This window comes from Nicotiana tabacum, chromosome 8 (assembly GCF_000715075.1).
Source record: "Nicotiana tabacum cultivar K326 chromosome 8, ASM71507v2, whole genome shotgun sequence".
Lineage (NCBI taxonomy): Eukaryota > Viridiplantae > Streptophyta > Magnoliopsida > Solanales > Solanaceae > Nicotiana > Nicotiana tabacum.
Window position 1 is genome coordinate 42803527 of NC_134087.1, and position 22017 is coordinate 42825543.

General features: G+C 35.1%; 2 protein-coding genes across 5 annotated transcripts; one reads left to right on the forward strand and one right to left on the reverse strand.

The window, feature by feature from the left end:
• The first annotated feature begins 2118 nt into the window (after positions 1 to 2118).
• LOC107807938 (vesicle-associated membrane protein 711-like) lies at positions 2119 to 7246 on the forward strand. 3 transcript variants are annotated; one of them, XM_016632392.2, is made up of 5 exons: positions 2119 to 2242; positions 2578 to 2824; positions 4732 to 4922; positions 6109 to 6272; positions 6876 to 7246. In XM_016632392.2, exons 2-5 carry the CDS (start codon positions 2608 to 2610, stop codon positions 6964 to 6966), a joined length of 663 nt encoding a protein of 220 aa, XP_016487878.1. In that variant the 5' UTR covers positions 2119 to 2242; positions 2578 to 2607; the 3' UTR covers positions 6967 to 7246. The 3 variants fall into 3 exon arrangements, with proteins under 3 accessions (XP_016487878.1, XP_075075308.1, XP_016487879.1); XM_016632393.2 differs by lacking the exon at positions 2119 to 2242 and adding an exon at positions 2278 to 2367; XM_075219207.1 differs by lacking the exon at positions 2119 to 2242 and having other exon boundaries at positions 2250 to 2824.
• A 1396-nt stretch (positions 7247 to 8642) lies between these two features.
• On the reverse strand, positions 8643 to 13997 carry LOC107807937 (protein FAR1-RELATED SEQUENCE 6). Of its 2 annotated transcripts, none has more exons than XM_016632390.2 (3): positions 13730 to 13997; positions 11606 to 11757; positions 8643 to 10782 (listed from the first exon to the last, which is right to left on the reverse strand). In XM_016632390.2, the coding sequence occupies exons 2-3, from the start codon at positions 11624 to 11626 to the stop codon at positions 8770 to 8772; spliced, it is 2034 nt and encodes a 677-aa protein (XP_016487876.1). In that variant the 5' UTR covers positions 11627 to 11757; positions 13730 to 13997; the 3' UTR covers positions 8643 to 8769. The 2 variants fall into 2 exon arrangements, with proteins under 2 accessions (XP_016487876.1, XP_016487877.1); XM_016632391.2 differs by having other exon boundaries at positions 8643 to 11491; positions 13730 to 13940.
• Between the last annotated feature and the right edge of the window lie 8020 nt (positions 13998 to 22017).

The window sequence follows — 22017 nt, forward strand, 5'->3', positions numbered from 1 at the left end:
TTTTTTAAAGGCAAAATACCTAATCACCCCTATAAATTTGTTACGGATTATTAGTTACAGTCTTAAACTATTCGTGGTCTTAATTACCCCCCTCAACTAGGTCTTTTGAGAGCCATTACCCCCTGGACATTGATGTGGCAAATTGTGTACGTGCACTCACCTGCCACATGGATTTTTCTGTATATGTGGCATTTTTTTGAAAAATAAAATATATTTTTACCTTTTTAAGTATGTTACTTTTTTAGATAATTTTTTTCGAATACAATTTATCATAAAACTTGGATAGAACTACATTATTTAGGCTAATTTTTTTTATTTGGCTAAAGATAATAAAGTTTTAGTTAATATTTTTTTGAATTTGATTTGAAAATAAAGATTTATACAATTGAAATAAATAGTCAAGGCATCTAAAAAGTTATAAAAATACAGAGTTTGAAATTAATTATTTTACCTATAATTGTTTATATAGCTCTAAATTATAGTGCTCTAAAAATATACTTTTTACATATTTTACCTGAAAAAGTAAAAATACACAGTTGAAATAAATAGTCATTGCATCAAATAAGAAATAAAAAGAGTGAACAATTGCAAGAAATAACAATATTGTACTCTCTTTTTATTTCTTTTTTTGATACAATGACTATTTATTTTAACTGTGTATTTTATTTTTTCAGGTAAAATCTGTAAAAAAAATAATATTTTTAGAGTACTATAATTTAGAGCTATATAAAAAATTATAGCTAAAATAATTAATTTCAAACTATGTATTTTTATAACTTTTTAGATGCCTTGACTATTTATTTCAATGGTATAAATCTTTATTTTCAGGTTAAATTTAAAAAAGATTAACTAAAACTTTATTGTTTTTAGCCAAATAAAACATTTAGCCTAAATAATGTAGCTCTATCCAAATTTTATTATAAATTGTATTCGAAAAAAATTATCTAAAAAAGTAACATACTTAAAAAGGTAAAGGGAAAATGCATAAGTACCCCCTGACCTATACCCAGATTCCCAACTACACAATTTATCTTTGCGGGAATCCTATTACCCCCCTAAACTATTTTTAAATGGAATAAATACCACCCTAAAGCTAAACAACCAAACCCTTGGCAAGTGGTGAAGTACACGCGCTGCCACATGTATTTTTAGTATATTTTTTATTCTTTCTTCTTTTTCTTATCCTTTTTTCTTATTTCTTATTATTCTCATTTTTTTGGTTATTTCATTCTCTTTCCTTTTGTTTTGGTCACCGGCGGCATAAAATGGTGGTCGTCGGAATTTCAAGAACACCATTTTTCCGACGAATTTTTTTTCCCGTGACAGATTTTTATTTCGATCTGAGTATATTTTGCGTTGCTTATGAATATATCTTTTTGAGAGTTTAATTTGTGTGTGAAAAGGATAGAAAAATAAAAAATAAAAACAGAATAAATGGAAGAAAAATGGTTAGACAAAGTCGCCGGTGAATGAATATCCGCCGGAATTAGAGAAGAAACGAAAAAAGAAGTAAAAGTAAAAGACAAAGAAAAAGGAAAAGGAAAAGGAAAAGGAAAAATTGTAAGAAAAAATTGTAAAAAAGCAAAAAGAAAAATTTGAAAATCTTTTTTTCTTGCTTCTCACTTCGAAGGAGAGTGAAATACACACACTCTGCCACGTCAGCTTTAAGGGTGCAAATAATTCTACTTTAAAATAGTTTAGGGGGGTAATAAAAACCCCGCAAAGGTAGAGTGTGTAGTTGGAAATCCGGGTATATGTCAAGGAGGTACTTATGCAGTTTCCCAAAGGTAAAAATATATTTTATTTTTTTAAAAAATGCCACATATACAGAAAAATTCACGTGGCAGGCGAGTGCACCCACACAATTTGCCACATCAGCGTCCAGGGGGGTAATAGCTCTCAAAAGGCCTAGTTGAGGAATAATTAAGATCACGGATAGTTTAAGGCCGTAACTAATAATCCGTGACAAGTTTAGGGGTGATAAGGTATTTTGCCTTTTTTCAATTTTAGCTTCAAAATTATCTTTTTTAACTTCAACTAAAATATTATGCAAATGCACACTAGTCAATTTTTTTTTTAAAAAAAAGGATAAAGCAATTATTTTATTTACAGAAATACCTCAAAAGTAACAAACCATGATTTGTCCTCGTATTAAAGTTGGTTACCAGCTCGAAAAGATAAAGCGTGGGTCCATCCAACGCCTCAGATCCCGCTTTCATCACCTTCTTCCTCCCCCAAAAAGGTATACAACATCATTCACATTCAATTCTCCTGTAAATTCAGCAAAAACAAACCCTAAATTCTGCTCCTGTTCATATTCAAACATACACATAGACATTAGAGACGGATTCAGGATTTGAAATTAATGTGTGCTTATACATATAATTTCATAATTTACAGATAGATAAATATATAGGCTACATATACACATGTAGACTCAGCGGCAGATCTAGAATTTGAATTACAAGATGCATAGTCTAATACATATACATATACATATACATATGTGCATCCAAATTTTACAGATAAATACATCATAAATATATAGTAATTTTTACATAATTGTGTATAATTCAGAGGAAGAAAGGTGCAGAGGGAGAGAAGGAAATGGCGATACTCTACGCATTGGTAGCGAGGGGATCTGTAGTTTTGGCGGAGCAGAGCGGAACGACGACGAATGCGAGCACAATAGCAAGGCAGATTCTGGAGAAAATTCCAGGGAATAATGATTCAAATGTGTCATATTCTCAGGATCGGTATATTTTCCATGTTAAACGCACTGATGGACTCACTGTCCTTTGTATGGCCGATGATGTTGCTGGAAGTAAGCCCCTTGCCTTTTCTGTTTAAGTTTGTTCATGTTGAAAGTCAAGAGGATTGATGCAATTACATGTTAGAATTTGTTTCAATTCATCTTAATGTTTATTCATCTTATAAGTTATTTACACTTCACAATTAATCAAGACATAGCTGAGATTCTAGACGAATAAATTAATCGATATACATATACATATAGCAGTCTTTCAAGTGTTTGTTTAGTAGTTTATATGATAAAATAGGTCAGACTTTCATGTTTTACGACGCTCTCTTTATGATTGTGGTGCAGAGTTGAAGTGCTTGCTCCCTCTGTTTCTATTTAGACGACACACTTTACTTATTGGTCCGTTCCAAAAAGAATGAAACATTTTAACAATTGGAGATAATTTAACGTTAAACTCTTCATTTTACCTATTTTACCCTTAATGACAAGCTTTTATACCTACACAAATGTCATAGCCACATAAAGCTTTTACCCCTTAAGCTTTTAAGACCACAAGTTTCAAAAGTTTTTTCTTTTCTTAAACTCCGTGCCGAGTCAAACTACCTCATCAAAATTGAAATGGAGGAAGTATATTTTTCCCTATCATTCATCTAAATTGAGAAAAATGTTCATTCACTTCAATATATAGTGTCAGAAAGACTAAATTTTTTTCTAGTGTTAGAATGAAACGAGCATGAATTGCATAGAGTGGAATATAACTCGTATTACGGACCCTAAATACAGTCGATTGCTCGATTGATTGATATTGTTGTATAGTATCAGAGAACACTTCATAGAGAAATATCTTATTTAGTTCCGCTTTTGGCTGAGATGAGCTTAAATGGAGCAACATGGTCAGTGGGGATTCATATAGCGACCTCAACTTAATTGGGATTGAGGCATGGTGGTGGTTGTTGTTGTTGTTGTTGTAGTTTTGCTTCTAGTTACCTTTGTATAAGTTGTGCTTGTCATCCTTGCAATTTCATAATATGGAACCTACTTCATAGTTTCTGACATAATGTGGCTTTAGGCATGGCAACATGTCTCTATAGATAGAAACAGGGAATGGGGATAAGCAATTTTTGTCCCGCTGCAGTGGTAGCCTGTAAATTTTCCCCTTAATGAATAGGAGAAGGTAATGAGATACTTCTACCCTGACTTGTACCTTTTCCTGATTTTAATTATATGTGCAAAATTACCTTAACAAGATTCCATGCTTACTAGGATCTGCTACCTATACTATTTGGAAATAGTGGGGCTTCAAATATCATGTGATACCCATATGTGCTTCATTGTCTATGCAGCTAATCCCAAATGTCATTCTAAGCTTTAACACAAAAAGATTGGAGTGATATTGTTGATGTGCAATACCGTCACCAGCAGCAAGTCGGGCTAAGTTAGCATGGAATTCATGCAGTTATCTTAGGATAACTGTACTTCAGTGAGTGAGTGAAAGGGTATATTGGAAAAAGGACTCCTCTCACTGGGACTCATTCCTTAGCTTTAAATCCATTTTATTAATCATAGAAAAACAAAATTGCCAAGTGAGTGTAGTCTTCGCAGCCTTGTGGTTTTTAGTTACAGAAATCTAACTGGATAATGTCCTGCAGCGTATTTTGCTCTTCTTACAATATACTTGTACTTTAGTTCTGTTTTTGTGGACATTCATTCTAATCTCTTTCTTCAATATTTTTTACATTGAATTTCGTTGGTTTTGTATCAAGTAGTACACCCTGTAAGCTCCTTTTCTTAATTTATTCTTTTCAAAAAGAACAAGATTTATAGATAGATGTATGTTGATTTCTCCTTTTATTTGGTTCGAATATTTTAGCTGGTGGTTTAGCTCTTATATTAACACCACAAAATTTCATTTTACATTATTGATCTGTTGCCTTGAACATTGTCATATATTTGGATAAACTCCTTTGCAGGGAGAATTCCTTTTGCTTTTCTTGAAGAAATTCATCAAAGATTTGTGAGGACCTATGGCCGAGCAGTTCTCTCTGCACAAGCTTATGGCATGAATGATGAATTCTCAAGGGTCCTTAGTCAGCAAATGGACTATTTCTCTAGTGATCCAAATGCCGACAGAATAAACAGGCTAAAAGGTGAAATGAGTCAGGTCAGTTCTCAATGTTGTTTAGGAAGCTTATGTCTAGATGATGGCTTGTGCAAGAATCCACAGTTTCTCAATCTAAGAGGCATGCACCTTTCGATGTAATTTCCTGCCACTGAATGTCACGACTGAATATTTCCATAATTACCTCATCAATATGGCAACATGTTTCCCTTGATATCATCAATAGTCCTTGTGCATTTATTTAATGAAGCTCTTATTGTATTGACTATTTGCGGTGATTAAAAGCAGAGGCGGATCTAGGATTTGATGACTACGGGTGCCATTGTCTACCATTAGTGAAGGAGATTGGATTAGGGTATACATTTAGTAGGTTTGATCCGTTTTGAATTGATTCGGTTCGGTTGGTTACTTTAAATTAATTCATTTTTATTTTACAAGATTTTTGGCGCATAAAAAAATATATGACCACCAAATTGAATAAGTTTAGTCCGATTCGATCTAATTCTCTCGATTCAAATTCTATTAAAAATGTGATTAAAACGTAAAATAAATATAAACTTTTAAATAGCAAATACACCCCTTCAGTCTTCATATAGCTAGATTAATATTATGTCTATTGGAGCAATCATTTTAGAAAATTTTGGAAATCACATTAGATGGATAAAAGGAGAAAATAACTAAAGTCACATTCAAATAAATTTTTGAAGATTTTGAAAAATACGGAAGGAAAAATATAATTTAATAAATAATAATAATCAGGTTGTACAGAGAGAGGAAATACAAAGATGAAGAAATTTATAAAAATTGAGCAAAGGAGCAGAAAGAAAATGGAACATGTAACAACACGGATTAGAAAACTAGTTTTGGTGGAATCTAGTGGGATTCGATCTTGCATCCTTCACTTAGAGGTTTAGCTATTTAACCATGGCACCTGGAGTCTATTTGTTTCTTCTTGTGCCAAGCTTCAAATATATACTCTTGTTAATGTAAAATACAAGTACATACTTAAAATTTTATCCGAGCGACTTGGTGGCGTTCCACCCCAAATCTACTACATAGATCCGCCCCTGATTAAAAGCAATTTTTACAGCTTCACTTGTCTGCTTTTACAAACTAGAAACTTTCAGCTAATCATATGTACCAGCCATTATGTTTTTCGGATAAAGTTACCACCCACTATATTTTGGTATTAACTAAGAAGTCTGAAGATGTATGTGCCATGTAACAGGTGCGCAATGTCATGATTGAGAATATTGATAAAGTTCTAGAGAGAGGTGATCGTTTGGAGTTGCTGGTTGATAAAACAGCTAATATGCAAGGGAATACTTTCCGCTTCAGAAAGCAGGCACGCCGTTTCAGAAGCACTGTATGGTGGAGAAATGTCAAACTCACGTATGTTGCTTCCTTTACTTGGACTAAAGCTCATTCTTTGTTTTGTCTTTACTCTTTACTTTGGGGTGGTGTTCTTTCAAGAGTTGGATAGATTCATAATAAATAGATATCTTCTGTTGGGTAGCATTTAATCTCTGATTCAAACAGTTAGGTTGTTACATGTGAAGATCTCTTATAGTTGTAAGTTATATGGCCTCAGGGAAGCTGGTGTGCTCTTTTCCTTATTATAAGTTTCACGATGTTTTAATATGCCTCTATTCTGGGTTGAGTTTGGAGTTGGTGACACAATTATTCTTTCACACTGCAATTAAATAAGAGCCACTTGTCATATTTTTCATGGCTCCTGTCCTTTCTCCTTATGATGATGTGTTCTTAAACAGTGTGAATGTTGTGAAGATTCTAACAGTGGAACCATGTATACAGAAGATCTCATAGTTTTATGCTATACTCATTCTCTCAAAATATTTTTACTTTGTTCCTGATGGTGGTTCTAGCTCGATTAGATTAAAGGACTCGCCAGCTTCATGTTATTTTCTTTTTCTTTTTATGTTTTATTGTTTAATCTTTTTCACCATGCTTCATTGTGATGTTTGATTTTTACAGGGTGGCGCTGATATTCCTCCTCCTTGTGATAGTTTATGTTATTTTGGCCTTCGTTTGTCATGGGCTTACACTTCCAACTTGTTTGAAATGAGGATTACTCGATCAGTGTTACATCAACTGTTTTGTCCTGGAACATTTTATTGTAGTCCACCAATGTGCAAATCGTTGATCTTAATTCATCTGGAGGTAAAGCTTAGATGCGTCTTTTGGTATGGTCTCATGCTTGAAATGTGGCATCTATATTAATTCTTGAATTTCTTAAGCTTATAAGCAAGCTAAAACTCTTGGCTTGAGAATGTATAGTGAATTTTATCATTTCGGCTCCTGTAAAGAAAATGAAGGGGTCAAATAATACATGATTGAATCTTGGCTTAATATCTGTGTTGAAATACATCTTGATCTTATTCGAATATGCAATCTTTTGGTGAAATATGTTCTGTTGCTTGCCCTATGTCTCTATGTATTTACTTATACAAGGCCAAGGAAGGTTGTCAGGTGGCGTTTATTAAAGAATATTTCAGAACATTTTTAGGATAAGTAATTTCAATTTTTTGCAAACTGTTTTTCAAGCCCTTGCCCTTTCCAGCGGTTGACAAATCAAAGATGAATCTCAGTCTGCTGATGTAGGAGAGTCGTTTAAGATTCCACAGTAGGACAGAATTCTCTATTTGTAGCCACAAAATAAGCAAATTTCTCTTTTCAATATCCTTCTTGCTTATATATTAGGTTAATAAAAATTTAGCTGCCTTTTTTTCTTCTTATTTTGTTGGGAGAAATTCAAAAATAGCTAGATTTTCAACTGGTCGTTCAAAATAGCCCAGTTTCAAAAGTAATTGAAATTTAGCCACTTTTCATGTAAAGATAAATCTGAGCGAAAACACTGTTCAAAACTCGAAAAATACGGCAGCATAAGTATGCTTGAACTCCAGCATATTATACTGGAGTTCCAGCATAAGTATGCTTGAACTCCAGCATATTATACTGGAGTTCCAGCATAAGTATGCTAGAACTTCAGCATAATATACTGGAGTTCCAGCAAGTATAATTGTCCATTATAATATACTGGAGTTTGGAGTACCGGTGCTCCAGTCTTTAGTATATTATATTGAGTCAGCAAAGTATATCAGTCCAGCATAATATGCTAGAGTTCATACACAGGTGCACCGAACTCCAGTATATTATGCTGGACCGATCTCTGTTGCAGCAAAATAATGACTATTTTTCATTGACTTCGTAAACGCTGGCTATTTTTGAATGACAAGTCCGAAAACTCGCTATACCGTGCTATTTTTACTATTTTGTTTCATTTTTGAGAAGTCTTGTGAACTATGATGAAGTATCTCATTTTTTATTTTCCTTCCACGCATGGTTGAGTATAACAACACTTTCAAGATGTATACTCTATTTGAATACATAAACAACAATTTTCTAGTAGTATAAGTGATAAAAAGTTTGACAAATAGATGAAAGATTTACCTTCATCTTTAATCCTAAACAAATTATTTGACTTCAAAGTCCAACATAATTTTAAGGGATTGAATAACCAACTATTTCGTTTTCTTCACATCTAAGACGTCACAAATATTGATGACGGTATGCATTTATTACTCTGCTTCCAGAAAACATTCGACTCGCCAGTAAAGGGTATTCGCGAAATATTACCTGTCATTCGTCTTTGTTTATAGAGGAAATATACAAAAATGTCATGCAAAAACTCTACCCATTTAATCTGGCCTTCCACTGCCTGTATAACAGATAATTATGCAATTTCAAAATACCTCAATTCCATTCTTGAGTATGTATAAAGGGGCAAAGCTCATGATCAGGACATGTGATGTTTATATTATGCACACAGATGCACTCTAATTCTGTATTGGATGTTCTATGTCAAATATTACAGTGAAACCAAATTGTTGTCTTCAAGGGAAAACCTGCTCAAAAGAGCTTCTACTTCTTGGAGTACAGCTTTGTAATGTTCTTCGGATTGTACCCCTTCTTCAACAACTTGCATGACATGTTTATGTAGAATATTATACAATTCCACAGGATTATTCACATCAATATGACAAAGGCCAGAATCTACTGGAAACTTACGTTTGTAATCTTTATCCCAACGTGGTAGGATGTATTGTGATGGAATTTCTTCCACACCATTATAATTCAGTACATTCAATGCATGCCTGCATAAATAACCTTTGAAATTAAACAAACTGCAAATACAACGTATTTCCGCTTGTGTTGTCTCATAAAGAACCTCAAACAGCTTGACCTCCACCTCGCTTCCCTCAGATTCTACTCTTTCTTTCACAACAAATGTCATTATTGGCCCATTAATGTTCACTTGCCTTGTATTGAAACAAGAGTAAATTCCTTCAACTTCTGCTTGGAACTTCTTGAATATTTCCTTTGTGAATATCTTTGAGAGCTTCACCTCAAAATTGCAATTTGTTTTCAACTCAAAGCTCAAACTTCTCGACTCCATATCTGCCATTGCTTCTTTCATGTGCTTCCTTTGCATCGCTAAATCATACTTATCAACAAATTCTTTGAATGAAGTGTGTTTATGTACATAACCATCAAAGTATGCATTCAAGCTCTCATTTTCTGTTATTGGTATGATTCCCATGAAGGAAATATCTTTTAAGTAGACTGGTACCCATTTTTCACGATCTTCGTACAATGATTGAAGCCATTTATTGTCCTTGAGTCCATGCTGACTGATCATCTGACCCCACGAACTTTCAAACTCAGTGATCTTCAAGGAATCATAAACTGCTTTATACAGTTGCATCTTAATAGACTCGTATCCGTCCAATCCTCCCAACTTCTCTGGAACACGCTGCATGATATATGATAAACAATAACAATGACGAGCTTGAGGGAACACCTTAGAAACCGCAATTTGCAATGGTTTTGACTGATCAGTTACAATAACTTGTGGATGTCTTCCTAGCATAGACGTATGCCATGATTTGAACATCCAAATAAAGTACTCTACTGACTCATGTCCAAGAAAACCACATCCCAGCAAAACAGGTTGTCCGTGGTTGTTTACTCCAACGAAAGAAATAAGAGGAAGTACATATTTGTTCCTCAAGCTTGTTGTATCAATTGCAACTGCATCTGAGAAATAATTAAAAGCAGCCCTAGACCTAGCATCAGCCCAGAACACATTTCTCAGGCATCCTTGATCATCAAGATCCAACAGATAAAAGAAGTTTGGATTTGTCAACTTCATTCGACAAAAATAATTATACAGTGCATTGGCATCCCCCTCTTTAAGCTCCAAATGCTTTGAGGTATCAACAGGAAACCTACTATCCTTGTCCTTGATTTTTTGCAATCCATTACATGCAGCATCAATAGATGTGCGGTATAACTTAATGGTATGTACTTCTGTAATAGGTATGGATTCCTGCTGCTTTTTGTCAGCGAGAATCATTTTCTTATGCGACTTATAGAACCGCCTGACCTCTGGGCTTACTGGATGATTGTGCTGAAGCTCAACTTCAACAATTCTCCATCTTTTTGAGTCCGCAAGCTTAATTACTAGCATTGCAGGACAACCAGTTCTTGTTTCTGGCCTGGGATGATTTGCTCCACTTTTCTTCTTGAAACCTGCACTACTGCAGCTGAGTTTTGCTCGATATCTTTCTTTCCTTTTTGATCTAAACCAAGAGTTGCTCACTCTAATACCAAATCCTTGTTCCTTGCCATACCTGTTATAAAAATCATATGCTTCATCAAAAGACCCAAATTCCAGACCGATAGTTGGTTGTGGGGACTCCTTTTTGGAATCTTTTTCATGAACTCCATCATCATGTTCCTCCACGGAGCAGTCTTCTTCGTCCTCATATTCTTCACAGTCATCAAACACTGGGTCACTGTTAAGACAAACTGCCTCCATCTGAAACATGGAATTGAAACCAGCATGGCGATGATGTTGACAAGAAGTAAATAAAGAAAACAGCTTCTTTCTGAATCAGTTGCAACCTTCTTTTAAAGTATCCAATTTGGGAGGGGAAATTTCAGATATAGTAAAAACGTCACCACATTTGAAAAACTCAATAGACTGAGTTCCAAATTACGTGGTATATGGGATTTGAAAAGGAGATCAGAGTTAGACAGGTTTACTTAAAATCAAGATAAAGGTGGCAAGTAGTAAAACTGAAGCGTATGAGGACGGATAAAAGTGCAAGAGAAAATGACAGCAGGCACATTTAGAGAAAAAGCTACATGGAAAAGAGGATTTTCCTTTATAACAAGAATTTCTTTTCGATACGAAATGCAGGAACCAGTTAAATTTCTTGAGAAGAAGCATCCTTCTTTAGCAAACTTGCTTCAACTTATCTGAGCATGAGAACACCAACAACGTGTCCCAATGGACATGCATATGCACTAGGAAAAGAAAATGCAAAAGAAACCACTCTTTCCACATCTCCAAAGGAGACTCTCGAAAAATATATATGCGCAAACACATCCTTATATTCTTTCTCATTCAAGATACAATATAATCAAACATATTTTCTCAATTTTTCCTCCAGGCTTTGATCTTATTACTTGAACCAAATGTATAGTCAGTAGGCGCATTTTATTTCGTAAAGAATCCACCCATCCTGCCAGCATAAGCTAGAATTTAAATAAAAATAAAACAGGTCCAAAGAGAGATATTGAGAGCCCAAGAAAATTCTAACGATACACAAACACAGTCGTCTTAATATTAAACATACCTGTTTCAGATTCTTCATCATCCACTATGATGGAGTGCAAGATAGAAAAGCAGCGAAATTCTCATTGATTTTAATATTTGATTTGTCATTTTGGAATACTCAGAAGAGAGTGGCTACCATCTTACCCAGAGAAAACAGATCTCCATGTCAATCTGAGGCAGCAGATAAAACACAGAAGCACACACTATAAAATCTTATGATTTGACCAATTTGGCACATGCACGGATAAAGGGCACAGAAAATAAGCATGACTAATCTGCTAGACCCATAAAAGTAGCAGTGAAAATAAAACATGTAATTGGGAGACAAGAATGGTCTAAAAGAGTCAGAGTAGCATGAAGAAGAGAACCAATGGTGCTTTTCGCGCTAAAGAAAATGATCTTTGAGGTACACGAGCCAATCTCATTCCTTTTGGTCTTCCAAAAAGCACACTACAATAGCAGCAGTAACACCAAACAAACATGATATTGCAGCTTTCACAGTAGAAGCCTGAAAGTCTTTCACTCCAATGAAACTACTCCGCTTTCTTGGGAAGAATTTTGCCTCAGCATGATCACTCAATATCCTATCTTTTTCTTTCTCTCTCGCTTTTTCTTTTTTCTTTTTTTTACAGAAAAAGACTGTCTACTTCGTATAATATTATCTAATTTAACGGCTGATCAGTCGGTTTTCATAGCCCACTTCCCCTGTCCGCAATCAATCCCTATGCCTCAACCCCAAGCTGCTCCTGCTTCGACCCTCCAAAGTTAAAAATAGGCTCAAAGATGGTCCACTTAAAAGCACCACTTTAGTGAAAATCATACATTAACAGAATGGTAAAGCACATAACGAGACATAACTCAAGTTAGGTTTCCATAGCTCCACGATTATCGAATCGGGTTGGCTGAAGAAGTACTTTAACTCATATCTCATAGAACTCTGCGCTATGTTTCTGAGGCCATCTCCAACCTTACCCCCATTCCCCATAATGGGGGCAATTTTTGGGGTAATTTAGCTCCAACCCTCCCCCATTTTTGTCCCCAAAATGGGGGATGAATAGTGTTCCCTCAAATATGGGGTACACTATTCATCTCTCCCATTACTATTCATCACTTTTTTATTATTATTTTATTATTTAATCTTTTAATTTATCTCTTTATATATACCTAATTATGTTTATGTAATGTCTTTATAATATTAATTTTACATCTTAACTTTGGTGTATAATTTTGATAAATTAATTTTCGTGCATTTATTATTTTTGTGTAAAATTGTAAGTTAGTTTTATTATAAGTTATAATTGTACAAAAAATATATAATTATCTCAAAGATGCTCATTTTGCACATAGAAGAATTAAGGACAAAGATGCTCATTTTGCACTTCGTAATGCATTAATAGATCATTTATGAGAGAATACTAGAAGTTGCAGTTGAATATTTATGTACTATTTCGAATGAATTTTATCGTTATGTAATATGTATTTAATTAATCTTGTATCACAATGATTTCACTTTTATTTGAATTATTAGTTAATCTATAATAATTGCTTACAAATTATATTATTTAAAATTTTATGAAATTGTTTTAATGGAAATTGCAAATTAATAAAAATAAAAGATGGAATTTGTTTAATGAAAATTAAAAAATAAAATTGAAATGAAAGATAATAATATAATATAGAAGAGAGATAAGAATATAAAAAAGTTTGGGAGAAACAATGGGGGAATGGTTGGAGTAACTTGTTCCCAAAATGGGGAAATCCCCCAAAACTCATTTTGGGGACCAAAAATGGGGTAAAGATCGGAGATGCCTGAGAAAACTTACCATGAGATCAAATATTCTAGGCAGGTTATTTAATAAAACCAAAAATCTGAATTGAACGATAACCAAATATAAGCGTACTAAGTTAATCCAACATAAACAATAAAACAATTCAAGCAACAGAAAAGCTAAAACTCACTTAACTTCAAACAAGGCCCATTTTTATTAATTGTCACTAATTCTCAGAAATTCCAGCAATAAAATGCTTCTAAAAAAAACTCAGTTAACCATATCAAACTTAAAATTTCTAGGAAATAAAGTACTACCCACAAAATAAGAATACGATCAGCAGGAAAAATAAAATTAAATTAAAAAGCTTGTACCTTTAGTAGCAAACTGGACAAAAATTCACTTAATCATCAAGAATTCATCTTCAACTGGATTTTTTTAGCTCAGCTATTGACCAGAAACTTATCAGTTTCCTAATCAGCCTAGTAGTAAGCGCCGGAAAACACGAGGAGAAGCTGGTGGCGGAGAATGGTGGGCGACGGAGGTGGAGAAGGTTGATTCGTACGACGGCGAGCGGCTATGATCGAGTGAACCAAAATCGGGTTAGGGGAGCCTGGGAGGGCATAGAATTTGGGGAAATGTATATTTACAACCACATCCTTGAAATTTATCTATATTGCGATATTAACCTCAAAGCATTTCAATTTGTGTATCAATGCCCTCAAAAAACTTATTTTCCTGCACCAGGGTTTAAACCAAATCAATTCAACTAATCATAGTTAAATAAAGTAAAAATATGCATTACTTAACCATGGTTAACTAATAGTACAGTAGTATATGTTCAAATATATATTATGCATTGATTTAGTGTAAACACCCGGTTCGAATTAAAAAAAAAATCATCTAAGATGACTTCCTCTTTTGTTTTTGTTTTTGTTTTTTTTCTTTTTGTTGTGAAAATTGCTCAAGGAAACACTATTTTTAGAGACTCAGAGAACTGAATTTTCAAAGAGACTATACGTTTTTTCATGTCTTAGGCCTTTTGCTTATTGTTATTCCTTTTTCACTTTTGTCAGAAATTCTAGTTCTGAATTTGATTGCTTAATTAGGCGCGTCATTTCTGTTCAGTTATTTGTTTAATGACAGTCCCAATGGCAGTTGGATGCTACCTCAGTTCTTCTTCTTACTTATGCTCTTTCACCTTCACACTATATGTATATATTACCATACATAAGCGTGTATATGAAAGAAACTACAGTAAAGAAGCAACACAGTTTAATTTGTGATAAGCAGCAGAATGATATATAGAGATTTTAAATTAAAAGTACAAATGCAGAAATAGTTATAGACCATGCCCAACTCTTGATGTAAGATCCAGCCGCAGCCACATTGTCCTAATCTTAAATAGGGTCTATTAAAAATAACTTCTCTACCTCCACAAGGGAGGTGTAAGGTCTACGTATATACTACCCTCAGGCCCACTATATAGGATTACAATATTGGGTATGTAATTGTTGTTAAACAAAACTGAAAAGGAGAAAAAAAAGGCCGAAAAGAAAAGACAATAAGGAATAACACACAAGCAATATCTAATTTTCATTTTTAGAAGCAGCTAGCAGAATTCATGTGGATCGAGTTGATCCCTTAATTAGGAGGTATCGCATGCGTTGGTGTGTAAAATACCATCATTGCTACATTGCCTACAGAACCAGCCATCAGTGCAGTCATGGTCAGAGCTGCATTTTCTGAAGCAAGTTACTCCACTGGGATGAGCTGCTAGTTTCATTTCCAGTCTTCCTATATATATCATGCACCACCTCTCTCATACCAACTACTTTTGGAGCCAAATAAACTGTATACATAGTAGTATTTCATAGAAAAGACAAATGTCATAATCAATGTATCATTATTCTTAAACGTAACCAAAAATGCACATAGATATATATTCCATGCTTAATATGTACTAAAAGAAAACACCAGAGACAGTCAAGAAAGAAATAATTAATGGCTGCAATAATGTGGGGTGCAATGATTTATTATACATGGTAAGCCAGGAATTGGAAGTTGTTCAGGAATCCTACTGTAAATACCAATTTTGTCATAGCACATATTTAGAGAGAGAGTCAGAGAGATTAGGGAAAGGATAGATTTACTGCACTATTCAAAAAGAGCCTATATGCCAATGTTTGATTCAAAGATTATGTAATTAGTTTGATTGTTCTTTGCCAGTTTGAGGTCTAGAAGTTTTGTTGTTAATGGTAATATTCACAGGTTATTACCAGGGGCGGACCTACGTTGGGGGATGAGGGTCACCGGAATTCGTTAGCTTCGGCAAAAAAGACTCTAGATATATATATTTCTTTATATACACTGAGGACCCCTTAAATATTTTATGCGGCCCCTTAAAATCACAAAATCTGGATAGAGGAGCTGGTTTTGTAGAAGTGCTTGAAGTACCTTCACTCTCTTGATGACCCAGGTTTGAATCCGGGTTCCTACAATGCATAATTTTTTTATTCTTAAAGTGGTGTTCCCATGATGCTCAAATCCTGGGTCTGCTTCTAGTTATTATCAAAAAATATGTACTAAAATATTAAACATGTGTAAATGCACCATAAAGAAAGCAAGCGAGAGGTAGAAAAAAAATCATTTACCAAAAGCTATCAGTAGGGCAACAATGAAATAGAATACTACTATAGTGAGAGAGAGAGGGGAGAGATCAATCAATGTGTTCTTGTGTGCAATTATTTGCTTCATGAAAGGGCCATATTTATAGGCGTCTCCAGCTTCTCAACGAATTAATTAATGATTAATTAATCACATTATTCAGGAGCTCCTTCCAACTGGAGTAATATTTTAAAACACAAAAGTAAAGCGAGCTAAAAAAAAATAGAGACATCCAAGATTTCAAGAATATTTCTTCTCATTGTGCTTCTTTGTCCTTTTAATTAATTTCATTATTCTTTGCAGGTTTTCATTTCCATGACATCATTTTTAAAATTAATCAAAAATTCGTTTCATCTATACCTTCTTTATAATAGTTCCTTTTTCATTTAATAAAAAGATATATTGAAGTGGCTAGGCCCATAAATGCTGTGAAAGATGAAGGAAGAAGGGATAGAGCCGTGAGCATAGGTTGCAAGAATTAGTTGCGGTGGGATCTGGCGGGATGGATAAGATTCCTTTATTTTTAATTAGAGGTCTCGAGTAGTTGAGTCATAAGTATATAAAAATCGTGGTTGAAGGTACTTTACCCTTTTAATGAACCGTATTATTACGCAAATTTAAATTAGTTGATGCTTGAGTGCGAGTATGAAAATTGTCTAATGTCGATTACGAAAAACGAAGGTCGCAAGTTTGGAGAAATCATTGCTTGTGATAATATATTGAAAATTGATTGCATTTACGTGTCCGTCATTTAGTGGAGAAAACAGTTATGAAATAGAAAATCGAACGAGATCAAATCAGCAATGTGACTTAAATTTTATTTTATTTTTGTTAGAAAGGATCATATATACGCAAATGATATTTATGAGTTATCCTTAATTTAATATATCATCACATGCATTTGTCAAGCAATCTCTTAACAGGAATATCCCTTAGTTCAGAAACAAAATATAACTGCATTTAATTAACAGTTTAAGAAGAGATTAACAAATGAGTAAAAATGTGATCTGCTCTTATTTTGATTATCTGTGAACTCAGAGAAGCACGTGTTGGGGTTGCGTTGACTAATGATTAGTTCTATACAGGATTAGATTGAGTCAAATTGTTATTTCTTTTTTAGCGTATAAGCGATTTTATAGGAGCAAGTTCAGGGCGCCATTATTAGTAATTTATTTATGTGTTATTATTGTTGAAGTTTGGCAAAATGCCAAAGTCCCACATTGGTTGGGAGTTAAGTTTGGGGGGGATTTTTCCCCTATAAAAGAAGGCCTAATGTTTAGGATTGAAACACACCTCTCATTTGCCTTCTCGTCTGTTTAAGGCATTTGTATCTTCTCTTTTTAGTATTATTTCACTTGTATTTTTGGAGTGAAATAAAATATTGGTTGTGTCCGAGGAGTAGGCAAAATTAGCCGAACCTCGTAAATTCTGGTGTTCCCTTTATTATTGTTTTATTGTCTTATTTATTATTTGGTGGCTGTCATAATTTTTGGTATAGTAGTTGTGACTTATTCACACTATATACATTTGGCTTCCGCAACAATTGGTATCAGAGCCAAGGTACTGTCTAAGTATGCTCTGTGGTTGCAGCATAGTCTGATCTTCCACATCAGAAAAGATTTATCTTGGTAACTGAGTCAAGGTTCTGTCTGAGTATGCTCTGTAGTTGCAGCTTAGTCTGATCTTCTACATCAGAAAGGAAATAATCTTGATTTGTGTCGTCAGCTATTAAATAATATTTGTGTCAAATATGGGGGACAATAAACAAGAAGAATCTACATCAAGTGTCAACAATACGTCATCATTGGCATCTTCGCTTATGACAAGAATTGTGTCAAATGCGAAATTTGCGGTAGAAATTTTTGACGGGTCCGGACATTTTGGGATGTGGCAAGGCGATGTTCTAGATGTCCTTTTTCAACAAGGGTTAGATCTGGCCATTGAAGAAAAGAAACCAGATGTTATTGGAGAAGAAGATTGGAGAATTATCAACCGTGTTGCTTGCGGTACCATTCGATCCTACCTTGCTAGAGAGCAGAAATATCCATACACAAAGGAAACTTCTGCAAGTAAATTATGGAAAGCACTGGAGGATAAATTTTTGAAGAAAAACAGTCAAAATAAATTGTACATGAAGAAGAGACTGTTTCACTTCACCTATGTTCCTGGTACCACGATGAATGAACATATCACCAGTTTCAATAAGTTGGTCACAGATTTGCAAAATATGGATACAACTTATGATGATGGTGACTTGGTCTTAATGTTGTTGGCGTCACTTCCTGATGAGTACGAGCACCTTGAAACTACTCTACTCCATGGAAATGACGAAATTTCTCTCAGAGAAGTTTGTTCAGCTTTGTACAGCTATGAACAAAGAAAGCGAGAAAAACAGAAGGGCGGAGAAGGAGAAGCACTGTTTGTGAGGGGTCGTCCTCAAAATCAAACGAGGACAAAGAAGGGAAGATCCAAGTCAAGATCCAGACCCAGCAAAGATGAATGTGCCTTTTGTCGAGAAAAAGGGCACTGGAAGAAAGACTGTCCGAAGTTGAAGAATAAGGCCAAACATAACAATGGAAAGGCTATTATGGATTCAAATGTAGCTGATTGTGATGATTCAGACTTCTCATTAGTTACAACAGAGTCATCAACATCATCAGACATATGGTTGATGGACTCGGCTTGTAGCTATCATATGTGTCCCAACAGGGACTGGTTCGTGGAATTTCAAGAAGGAGAATATGGAGTCATCCACACAGCGGATAACAGCCCTCTTACCTCATATGGCATTGGTTCAATACGATTAAGGAACCATGATGGAATGATCAGAACATTGATAGATGTTCGATATGTACCTGATTTGAAGAAGAATCTCATCTCTGTGGGAGCCCTAGAATCAAAAGGGTTCAAAATCATTGCAGAAAATGGAGTGATGAGAGTATGCTCCGGTGCACTAGTGGTAATGAAGGCTAATCGGAAGAATAATAATATGTACCGCTATCGTGGCAGTACAGTTATTGGGACAGCGACAGTAACATCCAGTGACGACAAAGAGGCAGAAGCAACCAAGCTATGGCACATGCGCTTGGGACATGCTGGAGGAAAATCCTTGAAAACTCTATCAGATCAAGGATTGTTAAAAGGAGTAAAGGCTTGCAACTTGGAGTTTTGTGAGCATTGTGTTAAAGGGAAACAGACAAGGGTTAAATTTGGTACAGCGATCCATAATACTAAAGGCATTTTGGATTATGTACACTCTGATGTTTGGGGTCCTTCCAAAACACCTTCATTGGGTGGGAAGCACTATTTTGTAACCTTTGTTGATGATTTTTCCCGAAGAGTATGGGTGTATACAATGAAGAGCAAAGATGAAGTGTTGGGAATTTTTCTCAAATGGAAGACGATGGTGGAAAATCAGACAGGCAGGAGAATCAAGTGTATTCGCACAGACAATGGAGGTGAATACAAAAATGATCATTTCAATAAGGTCTGTGAAAATGATGGCATCATCCGACACTTCACTGTTAGACATACACCACAACAGAATGGAGTGGCAGAACGTATGAACCGGACCTTGCTGGAGAAGGTACGGTGTATGTTGTCCAATGCTGGCTTGGGCAAAGAATTTTGGGCTGAGGCAATTACATATGCATGCCACCTCATTAATCGTCTACCATCTGCTGCTATTGATGGCAAAACACCATTTGAAAAATGGTACGGAAAACCTGCTGTAGATTATAACTCTTTGCACGTGTTTGGCTCAACTGCATATTATCATGTGACGGAGTCAAAATTGGATCCAAGGGCAAAGAAGGCTATTTTTATGGGAATTACTTCTGGAGTCAAAGGATATTGCTTATGGTGTCCTATGACAAAGAAAGTAATATTCAGCAGAGATGTTACCTTTGATGAATTTGCTATGGTAAATAAGGTAACAGAAGATACCAAACAAAATGAAGGTGCTTCTAAGCAGGTGGAGTTTGAGGGAAAATTTATTTTTCCTACACAAGAAGCAGAGGAGGAAACAAATGAAGATTACCCTCTGGAAGGAGAGCCAGTAGAGGAGATTCCAACTCAGGAATCTCAACAACAACTTGAATCAATAGCAACCAGCAGGCCAAAAAGAACAATAACGAAACCTGTTCGTCTCATAGAGACGGTTGCTTGTGCAACCTCAATTGTAGCTGATGATGTTCCTACTACTTATAAAGACGCTGTCCAAAGTTCAGAAGAAGATAAGTGGAGGATTTCCATGAATGATGAAATACAGTCCCTTCATCAGAATCATACATGGAGATTGGCCAATCTCCCGAAGGGAAAGAAAGCAATTGGGTGCAAATGGGTATTTGCAAAGAAAGAAGGATTTCCTAACCAATTAGATGTTCGCTACAAAGCAAGATTGGTGGCCAAAGGATATGCTCAAAAGGAGGGAATTGATTACAATGAAGTGTTTTCTCCAGTTGTAAAACATTCCTCCATTAGAATTATGTTGGCTTTGGTAGCACAATTGGATTTGGAACTAGTTCAGATGGATGTAAAAACTGCGTTTTTACATGGAAACTTGGAGGAGGAAATCTACATGACTCAGCCAGAAGGATTCAAAGTTGCTGGAAAAGAAAATATGGTGTGCAAACTTGAAAAATCATTGTACGGATTGAAACAATCTTCTAGACAATGGTACAAGCGATTTGACGAGTTTATGTTGCGGCAAGGGTACAAGAGAAGCAAATACAATCATTGTGTGTATTTGCACAAGCTTAAAGATGGTTCCTTTGTATATCTTCTCCTATATGTTGATGATATGTTGATAGCTTCCAAGAATTTGGAAGAAATTGATAAGTTGAAGATTCAACTGAAGAAGGAGTTCGAGATGAAGGATTTGGGTGAGGCAAAGAAAATTCTTGGCATGGAGATAATTAGAGATAGACGTTCAAAGAAACTCTGTTTATCTCAAAAGGAATATTTGAAGAGAGTACTTCAACGTTTTGGCATAGATGACAAGACTAAGCCAGTTAGTACTCCACTTGCTTCCCATTTTAAGCTAAGTACTACTATGTCGCCAATGGATGAAGCTGAACGAGAGTATATGTCAAAGGTACCATACGCAAATGTTGTTGGTAGCTTGATGTATGCAATGGTTTGCACAAGGCCTGACATTTCACAAGCTGTTGGAGTTATTAGCAGATATATGCACAATCCAGGGAAGGAGCATTGGCAAGCTGTGAAGTGGATTCTACGGTATATTCATAATACTGTAGATATCGGGTTAGTTTTTGAGCAGGAATACAATCAGTCTGTAGTTGGATATTGTGACTCAGATTTTGCGGGTGATATGGACAAACGAAGATCAACTACTGGTTATGTGTTTACTTTTGCAAAGGTACCAGTTAGTTGGAAGTCCACTTTGCAGTCAACAATTGCTTTGTCTACAACAGAGGCAGAGTACATGGCTATTACAGATGCTGTGAAAGAGGCAATTTGGCTTCAAGGATTGCTAAAGGAGTTTGGTGTTGAACAAAAAGGTATCATAATTTTTTGTGATAGTCAAAGTGCTATTCAATTAGCGAAGAACCAAGTTTATCATGCAAGGACGAAGCACATTGATGTTCGGTATCATTTCGTACGAGAAATCATAGAAGAAAGTGGAGTCACGGTGAAGAAAATTCATACTACAGAGAATCCTGCTGATATGCTGACAAAGGTGGTGACTGCGGTCAAGTTTCAACATTGTTTGGATTTGATCAACATTGTTGAACACTGAAGATTGAAGATGAAGACACAACCAAAATTTGTTATTGAGAGAGAATTGAAAATGTGGAATTTTGCCAAGGTGGAGATTTGTTGAAGTTTGGCAAAATGCCAAAGTCCCACATTGGTTGGGAGTTAAGTTTGGGGGGATTTTTCCCCTATAAAAGAAGGCCTAATGTTTAGGATTGAAACACACCTCTCATTTGCCTTCTCATCTGTTTAAGGCATTTGTATCTTCTCTTTTTAG

Coding starts and splice junctions, on each gene's coding strand:
- LOC107807937 (XM_016632390.2), bottom strand. CDS start 11,626: ATGATGAAGAATCTGAAACAG. Junction 10,783..11,605: donor TGATGAAGAATCTGAAACAG/GTATGTTTAATA, acceptor TCCATGTTTCAG/ATGGAGGCAGTTTGTCTTAA.
- LOC107807938 (XM_016632392.2), top strand. CDS start 2,608: ATGGCGATACTCTACGCATTGGTAGCGAGGGGATCTGTAGTTTTGGCG. Junction 2,825..4,731: donor GGCCGATGATGTTGCTGGAA/GTAAGCCCCTTG, acceptor ACTCCTTTGCAG/GGAGAATTCCTTTTGCTTTT. Junction 6,273..6,875: donor TGGAGAAATGTCAAACTCAC/GTATGTTGCTTC, acceptor TGATTTTTACAG/GGTGGCGCTGATATTCCTCC.